The following is a 12,703-nucleotide window of genomic DNA, read 5'->3' as shown; positions in this document are numbered from 1 at the left end:
ATTGGCCGCTGAGGGAGCCTCAATGAATGATGGGGCCCTCAAACAACGCATGTAATCTCAGTCTAAAAATGTGAGTTTCAAGTGTAAAAAGGGAAACGCAAGGTATATTAGTGTTGTCCGTTGCCAGCCAGGACTTTTAGGGCTCATGCACATGGGTGTAGCAAAATACCAATATCTACACAGGATCCTACCGTCAGTACTATCCTGCATTAAGAAAAAGGAGGTTATTGTACATAAAAAAAAAAATTGTTCACACTTTAGATGCATAAAATGTTTGTAAAGACTTCACATGTGTAAAAAAAAAAAATCTTTTAACTATCCCTCAAACTAAGTTTTTATTCCCAGCATGTACGCATGCTCATACATCTACATGCATAGTTCATAAAAATACTGACTACAACAGCAGAATTGTCTATGGAATTTTATGGAATTACCCACAGTACAAAGTAATGAGCACAACGCAGCAGTGTGATTGGGCTCATAATATACAACACTGCTGCTTTCAGGTCCTTGAAAAGCTATATGCTGTACGGGTCTCAACGCGGTATTTTATTTTTTTAAACACCTGTGTGCATGTCTGTCATGACCTCCAAGTTTTTAAAGTGGAGGTTCACCCTATAAAAAATTTCTAACACTAGATCCAGCCCAGTTCTGCATAAAAAATGACACTGACCGTTTTTTTCCCCCGTAGATAGCGTTTAGCCATGGAATTCACCACGGCTTCCGGGTAGTGCTAAACGACGGCGCACACAGCGCGTCACGACTTCCCGAAAGAAGCTCGGCTCCATTCGGCGCCGGTGCGCAGGCGCCGAATAGAGCCGAGCCGACCCGAGCTTCCTTCGGGAAGTCGTGACGCGCTGTCGTTTAGTATGTCAATCAATTGGCATGTCAATAGGAACGCCCACTCCCGCGGGATTCCCTACCCGGAAGCCGCGGTGAATTCCACGGCTAAATGCTATCTACGGGGAAAAAAAAAAAAAAAAAAAAGAAGGTCAGTGTCATTTTATATGCAGAACTGGGCTGGATCTAGTGTGAACCTCCACTTTAAGCTAGCAAAAAGTAGTAAAGACACACATTCAGCAGTCCCATCATAGGTGGCCTGAGAATTTTTTTGGGAAGAACAGTGGGGTGCAATGGACAGATACCTAACGGGGGAGTTACAGTTTACCAGCAATTTAGCTAGTTTAATGCACATTAGAATATTGATCAAGATAAATAATGCATGTGGACTTTTTCCCAAGCAGGGCCATTAGATGGAGTGAAAGCAATAAGCATTTTTATAATGTATCCTGTTCCCAAACTAGTCATTACAGGATGGGCCCCTCCCTCTTCTTATACATTACATAAGACTGAAATATGGACCTTTATATTCTACTCTACATCTTGGAGGTGTCCTGAATTAGTTTAACTAAATGGGGCCACTTATTATTTTTCCCAATACATCACATTACAAAGAAATCTACAAAACTGCTTGAGATGCAAAACAAAGCCTCACTGCATTATGTGGGCCTGGTCAGTGTCACTACAATGGTAGTTATCTGTATTCCCACTTAGTACTGCTATTTTAAGGCTTGCATTCATGAATGGCTGGGCGAGACAGCAAAGCCTTGCCTTGTACACTATCCCAGGCATTTAAAACAACCGGATTGAAAGAAATGCCTGACTTTGTTCATAGGAACTCCACAAAAAAGGCACAGATTGGATAAAACACCCAACAATGGTGTAATATCTCTGCAATAGTTTGCATCTCCATTCCCTACTGCAACAAAAATGTACTTCTCAAAACTAGACTTCTCAATGTATTTCTTCTACAGTATGGACAATTAAAGTGTGAATATATTCTTCAGCTTTGAGTGGCAATGACCTTTGAAGTACAACCAAGGCCTGTGTCACACGAGTGTAATCTTAGAAGAAATCGCATGACAATCACATGGTTTTGAACGATGCTGATTATAATCAATGCAGCACAGCATGACGTGATACTGGAAAGGGGTCCTGTACTACTGTGGTGCAATTCTAGCACAATTTTGGCAAAAGACTTTAATGGAAACACAAAAACTCATCTATATTTTGTTGCGGTTTTTTGATCCAAGTTCCGTGCTTTTTAACCCCATCTACTCTCCTCCTCCCAGTAGAGGTGCGCATCTTCAGTGGGCTCACGATTCTATTCCGATCATCATGTCAACGATTCGAATTGGCGATGAATCACCATTACTGCCCATGGTTTTCATTAACAAATTCAAGCAGTCAGGAGAACTGAAGGATTAAAGAATCAAAGGAAGGAATGAGGAGTCCAGGGATAGGGAAGGAGGAATCCATGAATAGGAAAAGGATTGAGGAGTCTGGGGATAGGGAAGGAGGAATCCATGAATAGGAAAAGGATTGAGGAGTCTGGGGATAGGGAAGGAGGTATCCATGAATAGGAAAAGGATTGAGGAGTCCGGGGATAGGGAAAGAGGAATCCATGAATAGGAAAAGGATTGAGGAGTCCGGCATAGGGAAGGAGGAATCAATGAATAGGAAAGGAAGGATTGAGGAGTCTGGGGATAGGGAAGGAAGAATCCATGAATATGAAAGGATGGATGGAGGAGTCTGGGGATAGGGAAGGAGGAATCAATGAATAGGAAAAGGATTGAGGAGTCTGGGGATAGGGAAGGAGGTATCAATGAATAGGAAAAGGATTGAGGAGTCTGGGGATAGGGAAGAAGGAATCAATGAATAGGAAAAGGATTGAGGAGTCTGGGGATAGCAGAGGAATCCATGAATAAGAAAGGAAGGATGGAGGAGTCCAGGGATAGAATGGATGGGACCTCAGATTTTTGAGGGTTGCATGGGGTGGGGGTTGGAGACTGAATGGAGGTGGGGAGGTGGCTATGCGTGGCCATTGGTTTGAATAGGGGGGGGGGGTGGAAGAGGAATGGACTGGGAGCCATGTCCGCCTGATGTGGAGTTTGGGTGATCTGGAGTTGGAGTTAGTGACCGGGAGGACTTTGAGACATATAAGGGGGGGGGGGGTTGGGTGAGATGTCATCTCCTTCTCCCCCAGCCACCCAGGGGTCCTCCTTCTCCACCAACCATCCTGGGGCCCCTCACCCCCCACCACAAATATGTGACCAGTCAGGGGTGTGGTTACCTGCAGAGGGAGAAGCTGTACTGTCCACTTATCAGCCATTGTTGCCAATCAGAGCGATCAGGATCCCGATCACTGCCACCAGCGTGGCGGCGGTGCAGTGTTTTTGCTGACGCATAATGCTCATCCATGGGGGGGGGTCACAGTTTGGCATTTTTGCCCTGGGCTATAGAAGACTTTCCCGGTACTGTATGGAGGTCATTATACATGACCCAGAACTTGATTCCCTATTTGCAATGACTGCATGGATCCAGGATGCACGCTTCCTCTTTTCAATCGACACAATGTGACAGTAGCTGCAATGACTGCTTAACGGCCAAACACAGACAGACAATCAAGATAATAAAAAAGGAAGAGGACACCTTTAATTGCCTCAATATAATAGATTATAATAACACACACACACACACACACACACACACACTTGTATTGAGGTGTTAAAGGCAACACCTACCCCCCACCTACTCAAAACATAACACGTTTGACATCTTTTTACTCCATGTAACATTATCTTTTATATTTTGCCAAAAGATAAGATATTGTATTGTGTTTGTGTTTACTAGGGTTGTCCCGATACCACTTTTTTAGGACTGAGTACAAGTACCGATACTTTTTTTTATGCACTCGCCGATACCGATACTTTTTTAAAATGCGTCCCCCACATATTGCAGCCATGTCCCCAACATATCCAGCCATGTCCCCCACATTCCAGCCATGTCCCCCATACCTGGATGATGCCGCACGTGCCGCCGTTAATCAGCGTGCGGGGAACAGCTTTCGTTTGAATAGCTGTATCCCCGCCGTGTATAGACACTCCCCCTTGCGCGGGATTGGACAGATCATCCGTCCAATCCCGCGCAAGAGGGAGTGTCTATACGCGGCGGGGATACAGCTATTCAAACGAAAGCTGTTCCCCGCACGCTGATTAACGGCGACGGCGGCTTTGCGGCGACGGGTTTGCGGCGGCGGCAGCGGGCGGCAAGTATTCTATTTTAGTATCGGGGGTATCGGTCCCGATACCGATACTGGTATCGGGACAACCCTAGTGTTCACCATTCATTTTATTTTTTTCTACAATTCGGCGTGTGATAAACTGCTACGCAAATAGTGCGACATATTAAATTGCAACAACCACCATTTTTTTCTCCAGGGCCTCTGCAAAAATATAGTCTAATACAGAGTATAACTGCATAGAATAAGTTACTGAACCATCGCAAACACTATGGGCAGTTGTATATTTAAAGAACGCAATGCGATACGATTGGATGTTGTGAAAAGTTTTCCAGCTCATTCAAAATGACAGATGTCAGGACATATGTTGGAAGAGATTATTTTGGCTCCTGGCCTACCAGGTGAGTTATAAAGGCAGCTAAAGGGACATTGAGGTTAATCCCGTATAATCTCATATTAAGTGTCCATAGACAAGTGATCGGAATAATTGCCCAAACGTAAATAAAGGTGTACAGTTCCCACAAGTCCTCAGGAAAGCACGATTAGTCATGTGACATGTGGAGCTGAACCTGCTGACACATCACTAAAGGTGAAATAAGTCACATGCAGAGCCCATTAAAGTGATAATAGGAAACCTGAAAGAAAAAGGAGTGCCTGGATATCCAGGACAAAATGTTGAACCCGGCAGAATATAGAACCTCGTCACTTCCTGTGATATGGAATCAGCTGTTGCAGAAAATCTCACGTACTGCGCATGTGCACCGTGTCATCTGCGCATGCGCAGTGCATCATCACTCACGTCAGGACACTGCATGTCAAATTTGTCAACTGACAGGCATCTTGCTACACCCCACACTCAGCTGTAATAAGCCTGCAGTCAGAAGGGGGCAGGGGACATCTTTTTACACCCACCCAAAGTCTTGCATTTGATTTCACACATATTATATATGATGAATTTTAAAAGCAGCCGTGTTCTGTCAGATTAGCAAACCTGTCAGATCTGCAGGATTTCAGCTGCTTTTAAAATTTAACATCAAAACAATGTCGCGGCCTTCCAAAGACTGTTTTGCACTATATAAGCCGAGTTTACTGTTAAAAATAAGTGTGGAATGCAAGACTTGGGTGGGTGTAAAAAGATGTCTGCTGCCGCCTTCTGACTGCAGGCTCAGCACAGCCGATTGCAGGGTGTAGCAAGATGGTCGACGAATTTGACATGCAGTGTCCTGACATCAGCGATGATGCACTGTGCATGCGCAATATGTGTGGTTTTCTGCAACAGCTGATTCCACGTCAAGGGAAGCGATGTGGTTCGATTTTCTTCTGGGTTCGACATTTTGTCAGAACACCGGAATGGTGCCTACTGTCATCACCAGACCCCATTACAGCATCATGGAATCAAATGACACGCCAAATGGTATTTCTCCTTCTGTATTGAGTCATCTACTTTTTTTTAAATGGTTACATTCAAAAACTTACATTCTACATTCACAAACTACATTCGAGAACTAAAAAAACAAATAAAAAAAACAGTAGAAGCCCAAATCTCACTTTCAGACAAGAGCCTCGGCTCTATACAGCCAGCACTTTCCGGCCACACACCCCAAATTTCTACCATTCTGTCCTAAGGGATAAACACAAGAAATCTATCGACATGGAATGTCACCCAACAGCTCTTGTATTCAGCAAGTCCCAGCAGAGTATGGGCAGCCTATGAATGCCTCTGCACTGGTCATTGGACTCAGGATCTGAAGAGCACAGTGTCATTCTCTGGGGACCAGACCCTCAGCATTTTCATCTCCCAATCTGAGTGCGACTCCAACCTAAACCTCATTCCCAAACCTCATGATCCAAGTTTCTTCATTACCAAAACAAACTTTAGTGTGCTATAAAACCACATGTCCGAGACCAGCAGTGGCTGAACCCCCACCATGAACTGGTGTACTCTGCCACCCATCCTTCTCAGTGCTCCCTATCATCCCTGGTATTCTCTGCCACTCCTTTGCCCATGACCCCTCTCAAGTGTCTCCTGCTACCAGTCTCTCTAGTGTCCCTTCTTACCGCCTCTTCCATAATTCTACTTCTATTTGTCATTAGCGCCCCCCCCCCATCTACCATGTCCCCCCCTCTTCTCAGTGTCCCCTGCTCCCACCCACCCCCCTCTCCTCAGCATCCCTGCCCTCCCTCCCTCTTCTCAGTGTCCCCTGTCCCTCTTCTCCTCAGTGTCACCCCCCCCTCTCTTCTCCTCAGTGTCACCCCCCTCTCTTCTCCTCAGTGTCCCCTGTTCACCCCTCTCTTCTCCTCAGTGTCACCCCCCCTCTCTTCAGTGTCCCCTGTTCACCCCTCTCTTCTCCTCAGTGTCACCCCCTCTCTCTCTCTTCTCCTCAGTGTCCCCTGTTCCCCCCCTCTCTTCTCCTCAGTGTCCCCTCTTCCCCCCCTCTCTTCTCCTCAGTGTCCCCTGTTCACCCCTCTCTTCTCCTCAGTGTCACCCCCCCCTCTCTTCAGTGTCCCCTGTTCACCCCTCTCTTCTCCTCAGTGTCACCCCCTCTCTCTCTCTTCTCCTCAGTGTCCCCTGTTCCCCCCCTCTCTTCTCCTCAGTGTCCCCTCTTCCCCCCCTCTCTTCTCCTCAGTGTCCCCTCTTCCCCCCCCTCTCTTCTCCTCAGTGTCCCCTCTTCCCCCCCTCTCTTCTCCTCAGTGTCCCCTCTTCCCCCCCCTCTCTTCTCCTCAGTGTCCCCTCTTCCCCCCCCTCTCTTCTCCTCAGTGTCCCCTCTTCCCCCCCCTCTCTTCTCCTCAGTGTCCCCTCTTCCCCCCCTCTCTTCTCCTCAGTGTCCCCTCTTCTCCTCAGTGTCCCCTCTTCCCCCCCTCTCTTCTCCTCAGTGTCCCCTCTTCCCCCCTCTCTTCTCCTCAGTGTCCCCTCTTCCCCCCTCTCTTCTCCTCAGTGTCCCCTCTTCCCCCCCTCTCTTCTCCTCAGTGTCCCCTCTTCCCCCCCTCTCTTCTCCTCAGTGTCCCCTCTTCCCCCCCTCTCTTCTCCTCAGTGTCCCCTCTTCCCCCCCTCTCTTCTCCTCAGTGTCCCCTCTTCCCCCCTCTCTTCTCCTCAGTGTCCCCTCTTCCCCCCCTCTCTTCTCCTCAGTGTCCCCTCTTCCCCCCCTCTCTTCTCCTCAGTGTCCCCTCTTCCCCCCCTCTCTTCTCCTCAGTGTCCCCTCTTCCCCCCCTCTCTTCTCCTCAGTGTCCCCTCTTCCCCCCCTCTCTTCTCCTCAGTGTCCCCTCTTCCCCCCCTCTCTTCTCCTCAGTGTCCCCTCTTCCCCCCCTCTCTTCTCCTCAGTGTCCCCTCTTCCCCCCCTCTCTTCTCCTCAGTGTCCCCTCTTCCCCCCCTCTCTTCTCCTCAGTGTCCCCTCTTCCCCCCCTCTCTTCTCCTCAGTGTCCCCTCTTCCCCCCCTCTCTTCTCCTCAGTGTCCCCTCTTCCCCCCCTCTCTTCTCCTCAGTGTCCCCTCTTCCCCCCCTCTCTTCTCCTCAGTGTCCCCTCTTCCCCCCCTCTCTTCTCCTCAGTGTCCCCTCTTCCCCCCCTCTCTTCTCCTCAGTGTCCCCTCTTCCCCCCCTCTCTTCTCCTCAGTGTCCCCTCTTCCCCCCCTCTCTTCTCCTCAGTGTCCCCTCTTCCCCCCCTCTCTTCTCCTCAGTGTCCCCTGTTCCCCCCTCTCTTCTCCTCAGTGTCCCCTGTTCCCCCCTCTCTTCTCCTCAGTGTCCCCTGTTCCCCCCCTCTCTTCTCCTCAGTGTCCCCTGTTCCCCCCTCTCTTCTCCTCAGTGTCCCCTGTTCCCCCCTCTCTTCTCCTCAGTGTCCCCTGTTCCCCCCCTCTCTTCTCCTCAGTGTCACCCCCCTCTCTTCTCCTCAGTGTCACCCCCCTCTCTTCTCCTCAGTGTCCCCTGTTCACCCCTCTCTTCTCCTCATTATACCGTTCCCCCCTCTCTTCTCCGTTTCCCCTGTCCCCCCCTCTCTTCTCACTTTCCCCTGTCCCCCCCTCTCTTCTCACTTTCCCCTGTCCCCCCCTCTCTTCTCACTTTCCCCTGTCCCCCCCTCTCTTCTCACTTTCCCCTGTCCCCCCCTCTCTTCTCACTTTCCCCTGTCCCCCCCCTCTTCTCACTTTCCCCTGTCCCCCCCCCCCTCTCTTCTCAGTGTCCCCTGTTCCCCCCCTCTCTTCTCCTCAGTGTTCCCTGTCGTAGTCCCCCCCTCTATTCTTAGTGTCCCCTGTTCCCCCCTCTCTTCTCCTCAGTGTCCCCTGTTGCCCTCCTCTCTTCTCCTCAGTGTCCCCTGTTCCCCCCTCTCTTCTCCTCAGTGTCCCTTGTTCCCCTCCTCTCTTCTCCTCAGTGTCCCCTGTCCCCTCCTCTCTTCTCCTCAGTGTCCCCTGTTCCCCCCTCTCTTCTCCTCAGTGTCTCCTGTTCCCCCCTCTCTTCTCCTCAGTGTTCCCTGTCGTAGTCCCCCCCTCTATTCTTAGTGTCCCCTGTTCCCCCCTCTCTTCTCCTCAGTGTCCCCTGTTGCCCTCCTCTCTTCTCCTCAGTGTCCCCTGTTCCCCCCTCTCTTCTCCTCAGTGTCCCTTGTTCCCCTCCTCTCTTCTCCTCAGTGTCCCCTGTCCCCTCCTCTCTTCTCCTCAGTGTCCCCTGTTCCCCCCTCTCTTCTCCTCAGTGTCTCCTGTTCCCCCCTCTCTTCTCCTCAGTGTCCCCTGTTCCCCTCCTCTCTTCTCCTCAGTGTCCCCTGTCCCCTCCTCTCTTCTCCTCAGTGTCCCCTGTTCCCCCCTCTCTTCTCCTCAGTGTCCCCTGTTCCCCCCTCTCTTCTCTTTAGTGTCTCCTATCACCCCCTCACCGTGTCACTCTCCTCCCCAGTGCATCCCCTGCGCCGTGTTCCCTCCCTTCTCCTCAGTGTCCCCCTTACCTTATCAGAGTCCAGGTCCGGGTCCGCCTGGCACAGCCGGTACAGGAAGGATTTGGGGTCCCTGCACAGGGTCTGTCGGGTTGTCAGGAAGCACGTCCCCCCCACATTGAGCCGGACCCACTTAGACACCCCACCTCTCTCCCCCGGAGCCGCACACCTCCGGCATCCCACCGCCGCCCCGGAGCCATTCAGCTCACAGCTCTCCTCCGCCATGTCCGTCACTCCCCAGTCACTGACAACCCCGGAAGTGTCCGCTCTTCAATAGTCTCCTCCTTCTGCGGGCTGAGAGTCTTCCTGGCCACTCTCCGGAAGTCCCCGATCCGGGGGACTGTGCTCAGTGATGCACCCAACGGAAGTAAACAAAGGAAGGCGCCTGAAAGGGATTGCTATAGACTGGAAACTTGCTGAGCTATGGGAGGAAGGAGCCCGCCTGGATAGGAGGGGACCTCTGATTGGTCCTTCCACAACTGAGCTGCGAAGCTGTATAAATAAATGTGGATTTATATCTAGTCGGTGTCTGCCTCCTGATTTACTGCACTGTCTATTATTACAAAATAAAGCACAATACATCTATGGTGTTGGTTTATTCCTGATTATAAAATGAATGCACATTAGGCCTCATTCACACAGACTCTTATCAGCTCCTGAGGCGTAAAATCCCTGGCGGTGCCTGGAGGGCCACACGTGCCATGTACATCGGGTGCCAAAACAAGTGACTGGCTGTATATGGTAATAGCTGATGGCTTCTGCTTTCAAAAGTGGCACAAGCCTTGATAAGTGCCATACACGTAAAGTAAGGTGACCAGACGTCCCCGGTTTCCAGGGACAGTCCCCGGATTGAGGACACTGTCCCAAGACCAAGTCTGTCCCCGGTTTTGTCTCCAGATTGGATTTGAACAGGGGTTTGGGCAATTTCAAAGTCAGTCAGTGCAGAATAAAAAAAAAAAAATCTGAATTACACACCCAGCTCTGCCGCTCATAGGGGGGTGTATTTTTTTCATTATCTGTGCCCCTTTCTGATGATCATGTGCTGCTTGGAGCAGAGGGAATATTTCTTCAGTTTCGGGTGCATGCCCATTCAGCGCCACTCACATTATTATTATTCTGCCTTGGCTGTAGTCCCGGCCAGCCACCTGCCTATCTTCTTGCCTTCCCTTGCAGAGTGATATTCCTTCGCTCCCCAGCCAGTATTTATGGCTCATCCATCCCCAACCATAGCTTATCCATCACCGTCCATGGCTCATCCATCCTCATCCATGCTCACCCATCCCCATCCATGGCTCATCTGTGCCACATCAGTGACCATCCATGCCACATCAGTGATCATCCATGCCACATCAGTGATCATCCGTGCCTAGGGTTGCCAACTTTTCTTCAGGCCAAACCCGAACACTTCAGCGTTGCACAGCAATTTTGTTTTCCTAGTATGCAGAAACTATGCATAGATGTTGCTATTAAATAATATTTCTAATCATATGAAGTTAATCACAAGAGTCCCCCTTTACATCAGAGTCCACATAGTTCCCCCTTTATATCAGAGTCCACAGAGTTCCCCCTTTACATCAGAGTCCACAGAGTTCCCCCTTTACATCAGAGTCCACAGAGTTACTCCTTTACATCAGAGTCCACGGAGTTACCCCTTTACATCTGAATCTCCAGTGTTACCCTTTCACTGTAAGGGAGAACTCTGGGGACTCTGATGTAAGGGATAACTCTAGGTACTCTGATGTAAGGGAGAACTCTGGGGACTCTAACATAAGGGATGCTCTGGTGTACGGCAAGGACTCTGATGTAAGGGGGAGCACTGTGGCCTCTGGTGCAAATGGGGAGCTCTGATGTAATGAGTGCTCTAAGAACCCTGATTTACCTTGGCCTACTTACTTAGAGGCAGGAGTGAGAATGGGGGAGGGGGAGACTAAGTCCAGTCTGAATAATGTGTCCGGGTCTCAGACAGTGTGAAACCCGGACGCATGATTCCAAACCCAAACTGTCTGGGTGAATACCGAACAGGTGGCAACCCTATCCGTGCCACATCAGTGATCATCTGTTCCACATCCATACCACATCCATGCCACATCAGTACTCATCCGTGCCACATCAGTGCTCATCCATGCCACATAAGTTCTCACCCGTGCCACATCAGTATTCATCCATGCCACATTCAGTTCTCACCCGTGCCACATCAGTATTCATCCATGCCACATTTAGGCCACATCATCCATGTCACATCCATCCAATTATAGGGTATTTTCCCAGGATCTCACTTCTGGCCCTTATTATCAATTATTATGTGTTAATACAGTTTGTCTGCTAACTCATTGGTCTGAGTGTGGATGCGTATGATACCCCGGGGGTGTTTTATTGACACCGCTGTCAATTTGAATTCTTGTTGTCACCAACCTTTTTTGCACATGATTTTCATATATTGATTTCTAATAAAGGTATTTGAGGATAGATCGCGGTTTGTCCTCGGTTATAGAACGATAGTGGGTTTTTACCAACTTTTTTACTGTTTAAAACAAAACAAAAGAAACCTTGTAAACATAGGAGCTATATGCCTTAATCTACTAGTATCCACAGCATATTGGCGCATTATGGCTGGCTTACATGCCAAGCAACAGCTCTCAGCTGTCATGGGCGCTTCTATTGTAGCGCCTCCCCTTTAAAATTAGTGGGGCGTTATGCTAAAGTTAGTGGGGAATGGGAGATTTCAGTTGCTCCCATTCACTAATTGTTAGTTTGTGCTGTTGCCAGTTCATAACTGACTCCTGGGTCAGTCTGTGTGTCCAGGGGTGCGCTGCCACCCCTGGGCGACAGTTGGTGCTAAAGGGGTTCTGACAGAACCATCCTTCCCCAGCAGCCAATCAGAGGAGTTTCCCTCTTTGGGCATGCTGGCGGGGGGTATATCTGGAGCACCGGCCATTTTTCTTGGTTAGTCTGCAGGGGGCTGAGATCCAGGTGCGGCATCCACATTCAGGGTGCATGCATCCGCGGGCACCATCCTCATGGCCTGCCCGGTTGAGGCTGTTCACCTTGCGGAGACTTCTTTTGATGACGAGAGGGACCCCAGCGGCTTGCTGGGTTCCAGATCCTAAGCTGGAGGCTGAACGGTGGGGGATTGGCTCGGGAGAACCTGAGTGCAGAGGTTGTCTGCGAGGCCTGGACGAACCACCAGGGATCCGATCACCACGCTACATGACAGGTACCTTATATTTGCTGTCAGTAGGTGATCCTACAGAATAAGACTTACTGGGAGGATTCGCTATCCTTATACTCCGATTATACTAAGAAAATGTACTACGCCTGTGGCAGAGGCATTGTTTCCTCCCAGTGATCTGATTATTGCGAGTGACCCTTTGGCTGCCAGGTCCAAGTTAATTGCCTGTCCAAAGGGCACTTACCCACCCTGGCGAGGGTAGGGGGCGTGGAGCATTTAAATTAGGCGCGTTCCCGCGCCGAACGTAATGCGCATGCGCCGTCCCTAAAATTTCCCGATGTGCATTGCGCTAAATGACGTCGCAAGGACGTCATTGGTTTCGTCGTGAACGTAAATGGTGTCCAGCCCCATTCACGGACGACTTAGGCAAACGACATAAATTTTTAAATTTCGACGCGGGAACGACGGCCATACTTAAAGGGTCACTAAAGGAATTTTTTTTTTTAGCTAAATAGCTTCCTTTACCTTACTGCAGTACTGGTTTCAT

At 49.7% G+C, this 12,703-nt stretch overlaps 1 protein-coding gene across 3 annotated transcripts in view; it reads right to left on the bottom strand.

The window, feature by feature from the left end:
- LOC120943429 (BTB/POZ domain-containing protein KCTD5-like) overlaps window positions 1-9,398 on the bottom strand; it is a 75,641-nt gene extending 66,243 nt beyond the window's left edge. Inside the window, exon 1 of one of the 3 annotated variants that reach the window (XM_040356719.1) lies at window positions 9,000-9,398. In XM_040356719.1, coding sequence (XP_040212653.1) covers window positions 9,000-9,212 — 213 coding nt within the window. In that variant the 5' untranslated portion in view covers window positions 9,213-9,398. The remainder of the gene's footprint in view (window positions 1-8,999) is intronic. The other 2 variants (XM_040356721.1, XM_040356720.1) reach the window with 2 other exon arrangements.
- Window positions 9,399-12,703: the final 3,305 nt, after the last annotated feature.

The sequence above is a fragment of the Rana temporaria genome, chromosome 6, assembly GCF_905171775.1.
Source record: "Rana temporaria chromosome 6, aRanTem1.1, whole genome shotgun sequence".
NCBI lineage: Eukaryota > Metazoa > Chordata > Amphibia > Anura > Ranidae > Rana > Rana temporaria.
Note: the sequence above shows the minus strand (reverse complement) of the source record. Positions and strands in the feature narration are given on the sequence as shown.